Source organism: Bombus huntii, chromosome 9 (genome assembly GCF_024542735.1).
Source record: "Bombus huntii isolate Logan2020A chromosome 9, iyBomHunt1.1, whole genome shotgun sequence".
NCBI lineage: Eukaryota > Metazoa > Arthropoda > Insecta > Hymenoptera > Apidae > Bombus > Bombus huntii.
Genome location: NC_066246.1, coordinates 10,858,358 through 10,879,103, shown reverse-complemented (window position 1 = coordinate 10,879,103; position 20,746 = coordinate 10,858,358). Strand labels below are relative to the sequence as shown.

Below are 20,746 nucleotides of genomic sequence, written 5' to 3'. Positions count from 1 at the left end.
CCCCGATTTCGACCGGGAAGGCAGCTACCTTTCAGGGAAAATGCAGCGAATTCAAGTTGCCAACAGGAGAACGGCCGCACAGTTCTCGCGACGTTAATATGCAATGAACGTAAGAGGGCAGATAAAACGAAAGTAGGCCAGAAAAAAGAGGCAAAAAAAGGAAAGAACGGGAAGATAAAATGAAAAGGATAAAGGAAAGAGAAGAAGAACGAAGTTAGAGCGGCTGGTACTATATGATCACAATGAGAATTAGGAATTTAAGAATACCTCGATACCGCGCTTTGAAATTATGATTTGTTCGAGAAAGTCCAACTATGGGAAGAAGGATCTTTTTGACGACGGTTATTTAATAACGCACGATACTTGCGTCCGAGAAAGGAGAAGAATATTGCCGATGAATAATTCACGCGGCGTTAAGCGTTCGGCGAATAAGAAAACCTCGAGATTCCTGTTCGACCGCGTAAACGTCGAACAAGTTCAATCCTGGCCGAATTCAACGCGATAGGAGGAAGGAATTGGCGCCATAAATTGATTTTAATCTCGTGCGCGTCGTAAAGTAACTTAGCAAACCAGCTGCGCCAACCTGACTCTACAATTTATAGAATTTACGCGATAGATTTACGTCTCTCGTTAAAGGTCGGCCGTCGATTAACTTTAAGATGGGACATAGTTCGAGTACTGTGTTCTCATAAAAAAGCAAGAGACTTTAATAAACGTAGTACCGCAATTTTAAGTAAAGCTACAGTTAAGGTAGATTCTGATAAACTGTCCTCTTGACAGTAAAACATCTGGAGACTAAAATGCAAATAATCTTAAGAATCTGTTAGGTCGTCAAATAAGTTCGCGTTTCGATACATTCATATTCATTATGATGTTTTTCCATTATGATGTGATTATATGGAAGGATAAATCATAGTTTTAAGATTCACTATTGTAATATCGTGGACAAATGGCCTAAGAAATATCGGGTGAACCATAAACAATGTCGCGAGAAAGCCTAAGTGCTGACAGGCACATCAATGTGTCGTCGGTCCTTCAGTCGAATAGTTACGCGGAAAAAAGGCCTACAGGTTGCGAAATACGTACGTGGTGGTGCTATGAGAAAAAACAAAGGGATGCTTAAGACGAATTAACAGTCAATGTGAGTTGAGAAGTCAGAGTGTTGTCAGCGTTGTCAAGGAGGGTGGTCCGCGTAAAAGGGAGCTTTGGAACCATGGTGACGAGAGTTGTAAATTAACTATTTAATTGTCTTAGTAATAGCACATTACTGTATTTAGTTCACGTTAAATAACCATCGTTTCCTGTTTAATCCATTTTAAATTTGAATTTATTAGCGTGCCGCTACAAATAAATAATAAAATCCTACGCTATATTCTACATCAATTGCATATTAGAATTCTCTTGTTTAACCATAAAGCGAACATCAGAAAATCAAGAAACATTTACTTATCATGTCTCTGTGCTATAATCTTTGCTTACGCTCGGCAGTGCGGATCGAGAGCAAAGTGTGAGTCAATGTCTCTTTTTTAATTACCAATAATTTCGCAACGGTTTTAGCCAGACGCAACGGCGAAATTAAAGCTAGTCTTGTTCCGCGGCTATTCACTACGACCTGCCGGAAATTTCTCACGCGAGTAATTAAACCGGCAGCGCGGTGTTTTGTGTATAACGTTAGCCGGATATACGGTTGGCGCGGCGTATCGAAGCGGTATCAATTTGCCGTTTTTGTTTCGCAGTCGAGAGTTGTCGAGCGCGAGGGGTCGACGCGAAATAATTCATTAACAATCAATGAATATTCAAGCCCTATTAATTCGGCGAAACGGCGATGGTTTATCAGGAAAAATAGCAGAGAAAGGGCGAATCGAAATGCAACTGAGCTCGGAGTACAGTCACACGCGCGCACTCGAGTACTAATCGGCTGGTTGAGATAAAGTTTCGAGTGAGACTTGCTCGTTTTTACGTAGATCGATGGTATCGGCGTTCTTTTTATGCCGGATCATAACTCCATCGTCGTGCGATTAAACGCCCCTCATCGGAACAATTCACTCGTTGATGAGTCTCGACGAATCGGTATATATATACCTATCTAACGATAACTAGTTCCACTAGAAGATCAAGGTTTTACGACGAGCCTAAGCTTTATCTTGACGCCGTGCCGTGGTGAGCCAAATCGACCGAGATTTACAACCGCCAAGATTAACGCTTCCTTTCGTTTGGTCTCTATTTTATTCCTTTTATGATCCATTTTATTCCTCGTAACCAAGACTTTTTGTATCATGGCGTGGAAAATTAATTATATTATCTTAGAATGTAAAATACTAAATATAAAAAGAAATGAAGCTCTCTAATAAATGCAACACGTAAATCTACTAATATCTGTTGTCAGTAGTGTACGACCTTTGTCCGATATACGTTCAAACTTGCAAGTGCTCTTGTCAAATATGGAAAACTGTCGTGCGGTTTTAATGCATTCAATTGTTCGTTTTGTGTTCTATATAAATATATCTTATGCGAATATCGATTTCTAACGAACGATGGATGTTTGCAAAAAAATAAATCTGACACAGTGATAAACAAATAAACAGAAAGTAAAAACGCATAGAGGATGTTTCGTGTAGAGCGACAGAATACGTATTCATCGACAATAAGTTGCATAACGTCCGCACGATGGTTTCATTGCAACGTTAGATTGCAACGTTAAACTTCTAGCAGACACTATTGTTCGCTGGAATCACAAGGTGATCATGACCTATCACTTTAACGCGGACATCACGCGTACAGCGTTATTCACAGTCTCTGCATTCCGGGAACGTTCGTGATTCTGCTTGTCTGACTATGCACGAGTGTTTCTACTTGCGCGACATTTAGAAGCGAGGCCACGTTTTTCCCTGCGATACTATTAATCTTTCGTATCGTGATACCCGGCCCGAGTAATACGCGAGAAATTTTCCAGATATAGAGGAAGTGAAAAAACAAAATATATCATGGTTGCAAATTTGTGGTTCAAGCGAAGTCTAAAATAAAATGAAATTCGAAAGTCAGAAAACTTTCGAGAAAGTCCGGCTTGAAGGCTCGTCGAATATAATGAATTTACCCAATGAATTCACCTAATTAAGTAATTTAATTCTCAACTGGACAGGAACAAGCAGTTGATAGGGGGTTACATGACTTTAGGTGCATGATGTAAAAAACAAAGTGTAGAAATAAAAGAATTTGCCGACCAAGCTGCATCGTTGGATTTGCACGAGAGTCACTTTCAATAAAATTCCGGAGCACCCTATCTATTTAATTCCGCTTAAATCATATTGCCCGATCATCTGCGTTAATCGCAGCGACATTCTGCTTAATGGATTACGCGATCGTCCCTTTAATTCACCGTGTAATCGCAATTCTAAATCTTTGTCGGACTTCCGAAATTCCTACGCTTTCGGTAAAGGGACGTATCGATTACAATTTCGTCGCTGTGGTGTCATTTGTCGCGTGGCCCAGGGGTGAAATGGACGGCGAAAATGAAACGAACGAGAAAAGCGGGGTAGAAAACGCTAAGGGAAAAAGAAAGAACGAAAAAGAAAAAGAGTCTAGAGCAGAGAGAAAAAGGGCGAGAGAGGTAGAGCCTTTTAACTCGAGAAGGGAGACTGGAAAGATACTCACCTATCCTAATGATATCAGGAAGAGCCGCGGCGTGGGCGGCGAGGAGCGCCAGCAGGAGCCACCTCGCAGCCATTTCCGGTTCCGGTCCGCCCCACCGCCTCTCCTCCCTTCGCCTCCGACGCCACCGCCTCCCCCTGCGCCCCCCACGGGAGCCTGCGCCTCCCTTCTGGCGGAGAGACTCACACCGCTGGAAAACAAGATGGGATGGTGAGTTCATTAAAATGCAGTACGCAAAACCTTCGCGTCCGGCCCTAGAATATATCCTCTGGCGCGGAGAAAGAGAGCGAGGGTTCACGTTCCCTTCGATGACATCGTAACGACCGGCGTGCCACGGATTAGAAGTCGATACCGAGCCCGTTCAGCCTGTTGTCATCAAACGGAAAAGAGGACAGCGGATAATGAAGTAATGGTGTGATTCGATGTTTGATAGGATTGAAGTTTTTATCGATCGCTTGTCGACGTTTCCTCGATCGTCATACTTCGATACTACGAAATATTCTAAAGCGTAATTACTTTGGACTTCATGTATCTTTTTCATATTACGTGAATTCTGTGCAATTTTGCACCGCCGAATTCTCTATAATTGCATAAAAAACCTGGAATAGCAGAAATTCGGAAATCTGAGAATTAGTAAAACAATTTACTATTGACTGCGCAATAATTCTATGCAAAATTGTTTATACAAAATTCAAATAGTTACAAGGCAAAGCAGATGGGCACACTATAGTAAGTTAATTTACTTTTACATTCATAAAACTATCATTAAATTTCTATTAATCCAACATTTTTATACCATACATCACAATTTCATTTAGTAAATAGGAGAAAATAATTGAATAGAAGAATGTTATATGTACCGTATAAATTGAATCTAGTGAATCACACGTCCATGGAAGTATACCATTTTCTAAAAGCCGTACCACTGAAGAGCATCCCTTTCATCGTCCTACACGACGGACTTAAAAAAAAAATCGGTGTCACAGAGCAGCAGCCAGCAAGACGCGACGATGTCGAAGAATAAGTAAAACAGCGTGGAATAAACCCAGTGGAAAATAAAAGCAACGACTGGCGCGCTTTTTTCTAAGCTTCAGCTCGAGGCTGTTCTCGCGAGCATACAATGTGGACGCGCGGTTACAACAATGTATAGGTACGTGTGCAGGTTTTTCCACAGCGTGGCAGGCGAGAAAACTATGGCATCGTAACGCAACAACCGAAGAAAATAAAGAAAATAAAACCCGGTGAATGTGAGCAGAATCTGGCGGCGCGGCGTTGAAATTTCATGTGGGCACGGCGGGAAAAAATTTTTTTTTCATTAAATTCGACCTGCGGATGAAGCTTTCTGCTGGTATTTACCAGATCCTCGCGGTGATTTTTTCTATTTGCACAGTCTACACTTTTCCAGGTGGATCTCCCTTTTCCAAAAAATGATTTTCAATCCGTAACCGGTTCCACGACTATCCCCGCTGATCGGAAATCCTCCATAAACAGAAAAACGAACGTGATCTATAACAGGGTGAATGTAACGCGAAACAAACGAATACGAAAAAAAAGATACAGTAAGTCAAAATCGTGGATTGGATTTTTTTCGCACGAGTTTTTGTTTTTGTTTGATACTCGCACTATCGATCTGCGCGAAACCATCTGCATGAAATTGCAAACGAAATAGCGCGACGAATTTAACGCGTTCTTAAGCGCTTAGAGTTATAGACTTCGACGTGTAATTTGTTTCAATGGATAAAGTATAATTCATATCTTGCATGTAAGCACTGAAAAATTGAGAATTATTATGGTACGTTGGATATTGTAGCGCAGTGAACTACGATTTCTCGTGACCGAGATAACTTGATAAATATTGACAGGTAAATCAAGTGCAAATAATCTCGTAGTCAATACGTATAAGCACATCAGCAAATAAAAGTGATGCTGCGTGTGCAGAAAAGTCTGTCAATGTGAACTGAGTAAATTATGTGTATTCCACTTAGATTTTGAGTAAAAGGAAATTCATCCTTTGCGTAAATAATACGGAGGGGATCATTCTACATGAGAATATAAGTCGAAAAAATCGAATGAAATCATCCAAACCCATATTTCCAAAAACGTATATATTTAATTACATCTCAGTTTGATGGTTTTTGCTGTAAATTAATGTCTCCACATATATTTCTATTTATTGTAGTGGAGAACAGACAATGAAATAAGATAGTGACGCATGATGAATTTTAATACCTTATAGAAAAAATGTCATTTCGTAAAAATTTAATACGGAAACCAGATTTTAATAGAATGGCGAACATTTTTAAGAATTTCTAATTAAATTTATTGTCCTCGAATATTCCATTTCGCTGTGTATTTCCCACTATGTTCTATGTCTAATAGATGATATTAATATTTAATAAAACATAACTTTTTTCATAGATATAAAAAAGTGCGATGCTAGAACTATCCAAAAAAGATCTCAGAACAAAGATGTAAAAGCTTTTATTCGATGTCCTCAATTTCTTTTTTCATCTGGAGTACATTCCATTTGTACCACTTCCTGCATATCAAAATAAATCAAACCGATCGTACGCTATGCTACTCGAAATGGTAGGTTTTTAGTGAACATAGATCGAGGACGCGTGCAAACACGTAAAATTAAGAAGTGAAAATTTAAAGTCCCGCGGATTCGTCTGCAGCGAATCAAGTATTCAACTACGAGTACTCCAAGACACTCATCGCCGACCAATTTTCCCGTCTTGGCAGCCAATAATTCTCATTCTGCATAATTTATCATTTTCTTCTCTGATTCTTCGCCAGCATGGTGGAGTGGCATTCATCGTGAATGGCGTGACTCGTTCACTGGGGCACATTCGTAAATTTTCAATGCATAGACGAGCAACGAACGGGCAATGATATACGCGCGCCCCGGCAATTGCCCAATTCCCGAAAGTCGACAAATCGTTATCATAAATTTGAAAATTACAATTCACTGAGCATGACGTCACAGCATCATGGAAATTCACGACAACGCGTATTGGGAAAGCTTTAGAGATTACGATGAACGATGTAGAAATTTATATGCAATCGATATTTTTCCCAATATCTCCCAGAATGCGGGAAATGTATAAATAATTCAAATGCGGCTTATTCAATTCGAAGTTCAAAGACACACGTTTGGTTTATTACGGGAGATACGCAACAATCTTTCATGAATTAATTTGTTTCTTAAAGTTGCGTACAAGTAATATCGTATTTTAATCCTTAACACTACGACAAAAGACCTATAATGTCTAGTCAAATATATTACACACAGTGTGTGTATATAAATGTGTATAAGTGATATAATAGAACTAAATAGTTGTGTATAATAACATTTCAATAAAAATCATTAATTTTGTTAATAATAAATAACTCCATTCCTTTAATAAAGTTATTTTCCTGTGAAACAAAAAAATCTGAGATCCATTAAATGATAAACGTATAAATATATTGTTTTCGGTAAAATTGATTCTAATCTCAGAATTTTATGTCATCCGTTAAAAGAAAAGCAGTTCAAGAAGATAATTTTTCTACAACCTAACAAATATTTAGTCCTAGAGAAGATAAACTCGAATCATGATAAATTTCTTAGTTAATTAGAAAAGTATTTTAAACAATTTTTAATCTATAGTTCATGTATAATTGCAGATGAAAGACCGTAATATTCGGCAATTCAACCATTTACTATTCCCAAGACGAAATTAGAGTTGATAGTGAAATCCCAGCGAGGAATCAGATTGAAACGAACCGCGACTTTAATCTGCGCATAACAAATCAGCCAATTATCAGCTAATTTCTCGTGACCGAATTCTCTTTCCGCATAATTTATCGATTTGTCTCAGTGAGTTGGTATCTTTCGCGCGCATTGGACGTGGCTTGTTCGTAGGCCACACGTTGTCGCACATCCGTGAAATTTCCGATACACGCTCAAACGTCCGAGATCCAACGATATCACGCAACAGGAATATACACGCCAGCAACCGTCATCTCTCTGTCACGAATTCCCCATTGGTTTTCGCCGTTTCGAGTTCCATGCGAGCCAGGTTCAACCACACACGGACATTTGCGGACAAATAGCCAGTTACCACCGCGTGGATGCATCTTGGTTACTGAATAAGCTTAGTAGAATTCATCGCGTGACCGAAAGAAAAGGCTTGTACCAAGAGAGGAGACAATAAAAAGGGATAGTTCTAACACCATAGTCGTTCGAACGTATGGATTGAATTTTAATGAATCTCCTTTGCCTTTGTACCTTAAGCTTTGCACAGATCCTCTCTTACGATCCATGGGTGCATAAAATTTTTATGCAAACACGGATCATTCGTCTCACCCTCGGTTTTCCTTCCTTCCTTCTTCGTGGACAGCGCGGTGGCTATCCAGGTTTAATCCTACGTTCACCTCGTTTCTTCACGTAATGGATAACGAGGTTTACGTTCCAACACTTCTTTCTCGATCAGAAGATTGTAAGTTGGCACAGAGAGACGTTTTATTCTTGGGGGAGCTACCGTGACACGCCTCGACGAACGAGATATCCACGGGTTATTTTTACACCCTCTTTGTGAGCTTTACAGAGAGCAATGAACTTACAGGAACTCTTTGATTAAGCACAGCTAGTTTCTCGAACGACAAGGTAAGTAGTTGATAAAAGTTGATTCGATGCATAAATAAAAAGTATACACACGTTTTTTTCATTTTTGACAAGATGTATTTTAATTACGATGTTACGGGTAAATCAAACTGAAATGATTGTGTTCCTTGTAATCGTCATAGCTGCGTATAGTGGAATATCGTAATGCGATTAAATCGATGTTTGTAATTGTTAAATCCAGTAAAATTGTTTTATTATTTAAAAAGCTCCTTGTGTTTTATCTCCCCTTCTATTCGTTTGTTTTACCTTAATGAAGTTCTTTTCTATTTACGGAAGAATCGAGTTTGAAAAGAAGAATCGAGGACAAAGATATTTTTCCATACATTCGTAGCTGAGGGGAGAAGAGAAAGGTATTCGTGCCCTCTTTGCAAACGTTTTCTTCTCTTGAAAAACGCATCGCCGCCGTTCGTACAATGTTCCTTACGCTTTCTCTATCTTTCCATTCTCGTTTGCATCTCAACGCCCGGACCATGTCGCTGAAATCGCTTTTCCGTATCCCAACTTCCCTTCCCGCGATGAGTCACTTGCCGACAAAGAGAGAATAGAAATAACGTGTAACGCGTACCGTCATCCCCTGTCGAGGAATCCTAAAATTCGATCACGTCATTCGGCAGTGAAATAAATATTTGACATAATTCTCAAACGGTTGTAAATTTCATCGATACCTCGAATGGAAATGATCGCGCGTATCTAAATAAAAAAAAAAAAAACTAATAGCATCAGAGATTCCGTTGTGATTACGCAATTTTTCGCGAATGATTCGAAATACAGATGTTCGTTTTATCTGTCAGGCATCGTTAGTTTAGAGTTTTATTCTTTCATTCGTTTAACCTCTCTGTTCATGGAAAATAATTACGCAGATCGACAAACTTTTTGGCTACTCGTACCACCAAGAGATTTCCGGTGCACAGATCGCCGTTAAATGGCGCAAAGATTTGTTAGATCCGGAACCATGTATTTACGTAATCCTTAGCCGACTACTTCATCTCTTTGCCAACAAACCAGGTAGAGAGCTGTACGAAATATCGCAGCTTCACGCTCGAATCGCGGCAGATTTATTATTCGAACAAGTACTATGCGGGTGATTATCTTGATAAATTGATTATCCTACGTAACAGAATGATAAAGGAGAAGGAAAGATCGAGGAAAAGCGAGAATCGAAGATAATGGTAAAGAAGAATTGTGGAGATTATATCAGTTAGTAGAATAAGAGGAAAAGGAAAAGTAGGAATCGATCGCGAGGGGATATATTTACTTGTAATTCAATTTTCTCGTTTACTTATACACGGAAAAGGTTTAAAATTCCTACCAGGGAAGAAAGAGACTGTTCCGTGAGAAAGATATGACGACTCAGAGTCCGCGTTTCTTTAGAAGACTAATTTTAAAATTCAATCTTTACCAAACATTTCAAATTTCAAATCTTGTTTGAATTATTGTTCTATCTTCATTTTTAAACACGTCACGCATTTATCTCAAATCTTACTGTGTAAACTAACCGCAAATAACCGAATTTCCCCACACTGCATTTTCCTGTCGCTTCAATTATTCAAAGTTGTCATTTGCATCGGTCAGAGAAGATTTTTCGACTGAGCCAGGTGAGCTATGAAATATTGGCGCATCGAAGGTGCACGCATTCGCCATAATTTACGTAATAGCTGCGCGAGGCTGGTTGTACATGGGGTTTCAGAGGCGAGCAGAGAACGTTGAGTCGAGGAATCTCTTGAATATGTATGAAGTCAAAAATCAGTCACATGGAACACGATTTACGACTGGAATAAACCGCGACGCTACCTGATGGACTGCCGAAGATCCCGAAGAATGCCGGCTGAAACGAATTCACGATCTGCGTCTTGTATCGATTGTCTTCTGATGCATTCTGTAGAGATTTCGCGTGGACTTTAGCCAACAAAGCGTTCGGCTAAGGCCGATAACCCGTCACTGACACATATTTTATTCTAGCTCGATTGTTCGATCGGCTTCTTGTTTGCGGATAAAATTCCTTCTTCAGATCGATGGAACCGAATGTATAGTAGCAATGAGAAATACTGCTCCTTATATGAACGGCGAATAAAGTATACCTCATTTTCTCTACATTTTAATTTTCAATTTCGTCTTATTCTAAACGTTATTTTCTCCAAATATTTCACCTTTAGATATTTGTTATAATATAACGATAATAATATAATAATACGCATCATTGAAGCCTATAATTTACATTCTCCGTTTCCTAGAGGGATAACTCCAAAATATCAAATTTGGATTTAATGTCATATATTATATAAATACTATCAAAACCAGAAAATGGACAAAAATATTTTTCTATAATACTTGACAGATCTTTTCCCTCTGGTATTCGAAAGAAAGGATGACGAGTGCTACAACGAGGAAAACGAGAGTTACTACAAATCAAACAGATTTGTAGTAACAGGAAGATAAAGGCTCGTGAAATCGAATAAAGAAGAAATGAATATCAACGACCTCCGAATACATTGACTTGGGAGGCCAGTAGCCAAATGTATTCTGCATCCAAGACACTGTCCGAGTGATGCAGCGAAAAGAACCTGAAGGAATTTTTATATCAGCAAATAGTTCGCCACCGAGACGCCATAGCATGGCATGTCCTGCACGTCGAATCAGCCAGTAGTGTCGGGCAACCTTGTAAAGTTGAAGGAACGATGCACGTCGACGACGGCTCATAAAAGACCGAGATGCACAGTTTATATGTGGATGCTGGGTATTGCGGCGTCTGCGTGCCACCATTTACAGGTGAAAGCACGAAACTCGACTAGCACGTATGTACTCTTCCCTGTACTAAATTCATCCCAAAAAAAAAACGAAGATCGCCTAGCAGATAGAAAACCTCCGTTGAGACTTTAATGCAGCGCCGAGAGATATGAAATCGAAAATGTAGAATTTCACCACTGTTTTGTAATGGAAGCTTTAAAGAAAATATTTGACGATGTGGAGAGATGGGAGAGATAAGAATACTTGATATGTAGTATTAAATTAATTAAAATAAAATATAAGAATTCTTCATAAGAATCCTTCTTGTTAGACAGATGTTTAAACTGGCAACTGTGTGACGAGAAAATGTGACATGATTTGTATGTATTAGGCATTATATTTAATGAATGTTTTGAAAAATTTAAATTCCTTATATACAATATGTGTTCGCAATATCAAATCCATATTCTTGTAAACATATACCACAAAATATCGAGAAATTGTTCTTTGCTCTCAAACACAGTGAAGAAAATATCAAATCGTATTGAATCGAACAATGTTTCTTAAATTTGTTAATGGAAAATGTACCAGTCATAAAAGAATAAGAAAATTGAACCAAACAGAACGACATTTGCAGGGAAATATCGAAACCCTTGTTATATTATCGAATAATTTAAACAATCTAAATTTTCCATCTGTATTTCGTTTACCCTCCTATGGAAACGTACCTAAAGTATTGTACGATACCTAGCTATTAACCAACAAAAGCAAAAAGCAGGAAGTAAAAAAATTTTTCGCCAACAAATTAATTAACGATAATATCGACTATTTAAAGTTCATCGACACGCGTTTTAATTTTACCTGAACATTTGCCCAATCATAATTAATTTATTTTAATTTCTACATCGACAAATTAATTTTGTTAAAGATTTCGGAATATTTCATTTAACTAGCGATAGATAGCGGTACATTTCATTATTTAACCGCAGTCCATTGTCTTCATTCTTGTGCAATTTAAAACGATAAATTAATACATCTAAAAAAAAGACAACAAATCTGCGATGGAACGTGTAATTGGTAATGTACCATCCGTTTCGCATCTCTCGTTTGTTCGAGTTACAAAATCGATGATGACGTCGTGAGTGAAGTAACAGTTACTAATTGGACACGAGCGTTTCATCAGGATGGAACGTCCGTTAAACAAGTGATTAAACAAGAACGCGACCAAAAATAACTTAAGGACGAAAAAATTTGTTATAACTCATAGCTGACGTCGCTTAAATACGTGCTTTCCCTTTATTGACTGGAAAAATAGATTGCCCCGATAACGATGATTTTGCACGGGCTTGTCGATAAAGCGATTTGTCGTCCATGAGACAGAAGATAAAACACGTCAACCATATTCGCGAAAGCGGTGTTAATTTTTTGAAAAAAATATCGTTCGATTGTGTTCGTTTGATCAGTCGAATGGATTTCATAAATATGTCGACAAACTTCTATCCAAAAAAAAAAAAGAAAAAAAAGGAAAACAGTTCTCTTTGACGAAATCGTAATCAATAATGTATTTTTCAAAATTCTACCATTCTTATCATGCTCTTTATTATCGTAATAATATTTGTATCATTACAACACTTCTCTTATGTAACGATATATGTACAAACGTTACCACAATGCTACACAACGCAACCGTTATCGTTGGTATTACGAAGAATATAAAAACGTAGTTTTCTGTGTATATTCGCTTTGCCTGCACACGAACGTGGCAGTGAAATATTATGCAACGAACTACAATGCCAAACAATCGGTATAATTCAATAGAACTGCAACAGAAATGGACGAAAGTTGCGCCACGCACGTTTCAACGATACATTTTCGAGCAAATAGTGATTTCGGCCGCTGTACGGAACGACTATTTTATTGAATTATAGAAGCTGCCCGATATTACGGGCTAACTTCTTGTTACGTAACGCCATCCAATTATTATTGTTGCATTGTTCCTTCATACGCGTACTCTACAGACTGCATTAACTGAAATTTCTACCCAACCTTTTGCTGAATTTTCTAAAAGTCACGTTAAAACGCACTCGGACATGCTACTCGATATGTTGACAAAAATCAAAAATTGTTTTCGAATTAAGATGGAAGATAATAGCAAATATGTTACTAAAGACAATTTGGCGGTATGATACTTTTATATTTGATGCCACAGTCTGGTCTTTGAAATTATTCTCTCTGTGTTTGCACAATGGAAACTCATCCGAGCGGAAAATATTCATTACGATCCTATTACCGTATTCCTGTGCAGGAAATAGACTGGCTTCCATTTCGCTCCACGTAGACGAATCTTGTTTTGATTCTGTGTGGAAAGCTTGTAAACGCATAGTCCAGATTTTCCTTTTTGCGGATTATACGCATAAAACGACTTTATCATTCCCACTGAAACATTACACACCGCTCGAAAGAACATCGCTCCCGTGGAACGTGGATATACGGACTCTGTGCGAATAACATGTAAAAGCGGCTCCTTGTAAAAAATAAGAAAAAAATGTAGAATAAAATATTTTCATTCTCGACTCAATTTTCGGGATAATCGAATTTGAAAATTTCCCAAGTATATTTGAACATGGTTAATCCAAGACTGGGCAGGATTATGTAACTGACAGGAAGACATTCTACATGAAAAAATAGATTGATGTAGATTAAGATTTTTTCACAAGACGCTTCATTTCCGAGAAAAATAAATTAAACAATTTATCATATGCATGTACTAGCCTGATTCTTAACTAAACGTGTTCAAACTTTATTTTCTGGAAAATGAAGCCTTAAAAAATTTACTCGATATTTTCAACTTATTTTCACGTGCAGGATGACTTCCTTTCTATTATTTAGTCCAGTCTGTAATTAGCCACATATACGTGATAAATTTTCTTAACTTGATTTTCTTAAAAACTAAATCAAAAATAAGAAGATTTTGTTCTATATTTTCCTCTTATTTTTCTATATGAAATTACGTCGAGCTCGCTTTTACATGTTATTCGTACGGACTTTGCATGTGTAATAAGCGTTGGTTATATATTTATCGATATTACTGCTTCCTTCCTTACAAATATTAATTCTGTATCGAATATTTGGAACAAAAATTCTCATTTTCCACACCTTCCCTGCGCCTAATGGACCATATAGCGCATCGAAGCGTCACTGTTTTAACAATGAATTATAACATGAGATTATGCAGCAAGCAGACAATGTTTCTGACGAAAAGCACGCGTACAATGCACGCGGCATATATATACATCTGTCAAGTTTCTCCTGACGTGACAACAGCGTACTTTATTGGCTGAGCGTTCATGTAGCGTGCATTAAATTCCTCAGTTTTATATCACCGGATCAAATTTTCTGCTACATGCATTCCAAGAAATTCAACCGTTTATCGTTGATTAATTATCTACCATGCTTCTTGTTCGTTTGTTACCCTACCTCTTTGTTTTCATAACGAAAACACTTCTACGTAACAAAAGCGCTTTACAAAATTTTATGAAATACAAAAAAAAAATTGTATAGAAATTGCGTAAAATACTCATCCAAAAATAAAAGGGCTGATTCCTTTATTAGCAGCCACAATAGCAAATAAATAAACTTCTAGGAACTACGAACCTTATTAAAATATTCAAGTTATATTCATCTTAATACAATGCAGTTTTTTGTTCACATAAGATTTTACTTCATGTCAATTTTATTGTAATTGTATTTTATTTCTATCGACCCGTGATAATAGTAATCACAATGTTATGCATACAATAATTTTTCTACATTTCACTATTACTATATTTTCTGTTTTTCTACTTTTCAATATTAAGTAGTAACAAAACATTTAACTGTATTTGATCGACTTCATTGATTTTTAAAATACGAAAAGGGACGTTAGAGGAAAATTTCACTCATCAGAAACGTTACCTTCTTTCATGGTTGTCTTATTTTATGATTAATAACAGAAACATTTCACTTTACGCGTATTCAAACAAATAACGCTAACGAAATAAAGATAGAAAGAAACAAGGGTCAGCACTGGACTCGATTGTGGACATTGTGAAAATGTGCAGAACCGCGTTACGACGAGAACAAATTTTTGTAGATGCAACGGGTCCGCTGGTTAGAGTAAACTGCGGAAAATGCGGTCGAACGATGACATGTTTATATGACCGTCGCATACGTGTTTTATTCGACAGCGATGCGTGCCACCTACGGTTCGGCTGACCCACATCATGAGCCAGCTACACTCGTAACCAACTAACGCGACCGGTGGCCCCTTAGCGATTTCCCCCAAAATTGCATTTCCCTCTCGGTCGGTTTCGCCAGAGTGTACATACCCGTTGTCCGTAAAATAGCAAAATTGGGCTACTTCGGTACAATGGAATACAATAAGGGAACGAGACACGGTCGTTTAATACCGGTTGCCTACGCCATTGTGGTCTGTACCGTGTGTTCTAATTGCAGGCTTTTTACGAACAGAACGCACGTTCTTTTTTCTCCCTCCTAACGCTTCTCTCTTTTTTTTTTTTTTTTTATTAAACATTACGATTGTTTTATAGGGGGCTTGGCCCAGGTCGCATTTCGAGCTTTTAAAATGCGAGTGAGTATGCGTCCGGCACATGGAAAACAATCGAATGGAGCAATCGTTCTACACGCGAACAATTCAAGCGCGTGCTTTGGATGCTCCTTTTGAAAGACGATGATTAAACGATTAATTAGTATTGGAGTTTCCTTTTAATCGCCGTCAATGCTTTTGAATACACGTAATATGAAATTGCGTTTATTACGTAACATACTAAAGGAGCAAACAGAGTAATTATCCGTCTGACTTACGTAAATACGAAGTTATTAGAAAACATATTGTTCCATCACGGTAGAGGAAATGCATTACGATAATATGGTCGTTCAAAGCTCGCAGCGAAATTTCAGAAAAATTCAAAAGTTGTGTATTTCTACAAGAGTTGATTTCTGTATTTCTGTATTTCAAGAGTTGAGAGATTTCTACAACTGATGTTCGATAATATTAGTGGGCTTAACGTTGTTTTGATGAAAAATATCTGTTTTATTGACTAATTTTGAATTATTTCTCGTAATTAATTCTGCAACTGAATAATTAGTAGATAGCTATAAGCACTTATGAGAATTCTGTATTTCATTGTTTCGCAGTAGTTCATAATAAGTGATTGTTTTTTTGATATTTTATAGTTAACAATTACATCAATCGGCAACACAAAATAAAATGTCATTATGTAAGAACGGAATAGTGTGTGTATGTGTGTAATATTAAATATCACAAAATTGTAGGATCTAAATGGAAAAAGAGATACTGATTTAAGAAAGTCCTTGAGATTTCGATTCATATCCATAGTAAATAAAGAGTACATTCGATAACGTACATTAACTAAAAAAAAATATTACTTTAAAAAAATATTTTATTAATGCATTGCATTTGCAATTGCATGACATTTTGCAAAGAGTTTAGTATACTATATAGGATATATTCCAAAAAAATAACATATGTAAAAATAATAGAAGAAACGATGAGTCAAGTGATAAACAATTACAGCATAAATAAATGGAAATTTCATTATAAAACACGCGAGACTGATAAAATGTCTTTTCAGAATAATGCAGTACCTACCTACATCGTGTTTCATAATATCGGTTATCATAAAGGTTGATTAAACGCGTTTCAAGTAAATTAACATCTAGGTAGATGTTAATTTACTAATTCGAAATACTTCGTTAAAATAAATAGCAAATGAGATAATTGCTACTAACCAGCCGAATGAATAACATATTGCCACTTTTAGATGAACAGATGTAGATGAGAGTTTTAAACAGCCCTCTCCGCGGGCTATTTTATTAGAAAACTTTGATACGTTCGAAATTAAATTCCTTCGAACCGGTTGCCCGTGTAACTTCCGCCTTCCTTACTTCCTTAATTGTAGTTAATCGCCGACCATAGTTTCGGGCATTTTCTTCGTTTGTACCATGGGAATTTCTTGACTGATGCGATAAACGTATTTTATGTTCGTTCGTTTCGTTTCCCGTTGCGAGAGTAGAAGCTACTTGCACAATGTAAAGTTAACCTGCATCGGTAATGTTAATCAGCGAGAATTTCGTGTTCCACGAAACCTCACTCGGGAAACCAATTCCGTTAAACTCGTAATTTTACGTTCTCCCTTTTTAGTCTTTGTCGTTCGTACGTAAATGATGGTATGGCACTATAAAAAGCTAAAGATGCTCTTGTGTTTGATCAGAACACATGAAATGTCGATTTCTTTAATTAAAATTAAATATTCTTTTAACAAAAATTCTTTAATTAAAATATATCCCCTTATCTAAACACTTTCCTTAAATTAAGTAATAAAGATTTCTTTTTATGTAAACCATGTTGCAAACAACTTCCTGTAACTCCTCGATATGATTTATATAAAGAATCCAAAATATTCAAACTTCAAGCAAATTATGAAGTTTCCGTAAAATGTATGAGTCGATAGCTCGAAGAAACATAGATATACTATATATATATATTACTTATACAGGGTAGTTGGTAACTGGTGGTACAAGCGGAAAAGTGGTGATTCTACGCGAAAAAAGAAGTCGAAAATATAGAACAAAAATTTGTTTTTAATTCTTTCTTCTTTTTTTTAAATTTTTCCATCGAGACAACGATCTACAGTGAGATCCGTTATAACGTACCGCACGCGTACCGAATGAAAATTCAAAGTCGATTTTCTCGAAAACAAAGCCTCAAACGAAAAATTTTTATTCTATATTTTCGGCTTCTTTTTTCGCGTAGAATCATCCCCTTTCCGCTTGTACCCTCAGTTACCAACCACCCTGTATATTTTAATATATTATTATATACTAGCGTACTGCTGTCTAACTGAAAGAAATATTTAAATAGCAATTAGCTAATGAAAAAGGTAGCTCTGTGTGGAAAGATCGAGATAATAATCTCACGAAAAGAACGCGCATAAAAATGTTGCTGTACAGCGAATACGTGTTCTACGCTTAAACCTTTGCATTCATTAGGCGCAGCTGTAGCTGTTGGTGAAATTTACAGTTACCAAAGTTTCAACTGGGGTCACGCCACCCACCACTTTCGTATTTCGCGTATCCTATCAGTATACGTTAATGTATTTAATCGGAACGTATCCCATAGTGAATAAGCGAACTTTGGTAGCAGTTTATTTCCGCTGTCAAATAATAATTTTATCGTAAAAATAAGAAACTTAAATTTTGAGATAATTGGGAGTTGTTTCCTTAAGTTTTTTTTAAAAGAAAAGATACTTTATCATACAATAATATCTTTTTGAATACTCCACAATGATTCGTGATCATACGACAATCGACAAATATGTATATCTCGTATGCGATTATTTTCCAATGAAAATGGTGCTCGTACTGTTAAAACGAACCAATTACGGCCAGCTGTACCTGTATAAAGGCAAAAATTATACATTGCCTTGGTAGTTTGCTATCTCGGAACTGAACTAATTAAACTGTCCTAAATTAAATGTTATATTCCTTCCTACTAGCTTTGATGTCCGAAAACATTCAATGCAACTCGTTCAACGGAAATTGAATTCTTTTCATAAAGTAGATTTAACTAGATACTAGAATACTTTTATCAATGTATACTGCAAGTAAAACAGAATATAAATTCCACCAAAAGAGATATCCTATTCTTTTATTTCAAAAACACACGAAACATCCTAATCTCTAATACGACCAGGATTCGTAGTCGAATTACACATTTATCGGACAATTATCTTCGCCTACTGAACGCTGTCCAGCTCACCGATATAAAACCTACCTAACTCCCATCCAACGGTAGTCCCTATCCTATAAAAATTCGCGATTTCGAATCATCAAACACTAAAATCTCTCCAAAATTTACATTCCCGTATCCATTGCAAGTGATGATGCCGATAGCTATAATAACGAATACGAAACAGAGCTATCTCGTTAATAATCCAACTACCCCGCTTTAAATCAAAACTATCGTTATATAGGAGCAGTTTCGCTCCAGGAAACCATGAAACCATGGATCCGCCGACCCGATATTCGGAAGTTTCGGTAATTGCGCTTCGCGCGTCACTGTAACGCTCGTAATATGCACGTACTAAAACATCGAGACTTTCGAAGCGAACGTTGCACGTGAAAGCACAGCGTGCAAGAGAATCTCTTATAACTTGAGAGATACGTTCCATGTTATGCAAATTTCATGTTATACGGGAATCGGAACGCAGAAAGTAAAATACATTGCTTTTTTAAATTAACACAATCGATTCTATGAAATTGTACAAAAATTGATGCACGACTATGATTTTCGAGTCAATTCAAAGACGCATACATTTTCCTAATGCTTATAACCATCGATGTGTATAACGGGATCCTAGCGTATTGTATTGACGCGTCTGAACCCGTTGTTTTCACGGGTTCACCTGAGCTGACCAAGCGTTAATAGCAGATTCATCCACGTAACTCTAGCAGACCGTTCCATCAGCTTTCGCAAGCGTGAGGTTCGAAATGATGGAGCAGGCGTAATTGCAGATCTCTCTATAATCTTGTTGTTGCGCATCCATCACGGCTGGTTAAAAGTATGTTTCCAATAGAAACGTCGGCGGCCCTCTGGAACTTTCGAAAGCGCATTAGCCAGCCCGTCGACGCGTAAAATAAACGCCCCATGGAGCTCTATGGTATTACGAGAGGCAGAAAGCGCAGTGTGACTGATTCGACGGCAGAGTTGCTGCGACAGCAAACAACCTCTCGTTGCAACGTAAACCTTTGGCTGATCCAACGATAATTGGGTCGGCCATTTACGATAATAAAACTACCCCGGTTAGATATTTACCGATTCGCGATACGTGATTTTCGCGCGAACGTCACGTTCGAAACGGTGCCAAGCGATGTGGACCGTTGTTGTTTGACCAGACTCGTGGCAGATAGGTATCTCGCCTATAATAGATGACCAGCCAGATGCGAGTAAACGTATAGCCGAGCAAACAGTCGGAAGGGAAAACGAACGGGTATGGAACGACGAATGATTCGACAGCAACGAGCGAGAGAGCTGTGCTCGTCTATGGTGTATTGGAAGTTGAAGAAAAATGGCGTCCAACGAAAGATAAACCACTCGATAGCAGCGAGTAGTTTCTTATCGAGTAAGGAAAGAACGAGTATCTTGGATTGCCTAGCAAAAAATTCATGCGTTCATCCTAGGAAGCACAGAGAAGAGAGAGAATAAAGGGAGACTGAGAGAGATGGATTTAATCAAATTTCCTGTTTCAAGGAAATTTTCTTATATGGCCGGAAGTTCTAATTAACGTGACCGTTCGCTGTTACAAATTATGTAACAGTCGTCCTTGTCAAGTAATGAATTCGAGTTTGTCGTCACGATGCGACGCAACAACGAGGAATGTTAGATTGGCTCGCTCGAAACACGAGTCTTGTAACGGTTAAAAGCGGAACAAGAAAGCGAGGAGAACACTTGTAAAACATAGGGGGGGGGGCGCAAATTACAGATTTGCTTATTAGAAGCATTCATGTTTCCAATGCTGGTATCGTTCGCGTGGCCAAAGTTTATCAATTAATAAGCAAGATGCGTAAAATATTTGAGAAGTCCGGTACACGTAGGTAAATTCTATCAACGCGCAAACATACAAT

General features: G+C 37.6%; 1 protein-coding gene across 2 annotated transcripts in view; it reads right to left on the bottom strand.

Annotated features, from left to right (window-relative positions):
• LOC126869701 (glutamate receptor ionotropic, kainate 2) overlaps positions 1 to 20,746 on the bottom strand; it is a 288,271-nt gene that overhangs the window by 199,083 nt on the left and 68,442 nt on the right. For both annotated transcript variants that reach the window (XM_050626575.1, XM_050626574.1), the window contains exon 2: positions 3,652 to 3,838. In XM_050626575.1, coding sequence (XP_050482532.1) covers positions 3,652 to 3,724 — 73 coding nt within the window. In that variant the 5' untranslated portion in view covers positions 3,725 to 3,838. The remainder of the gene's footprint in view (positions 1 to 3,651; positions 3,839 to 20,746) is intronic.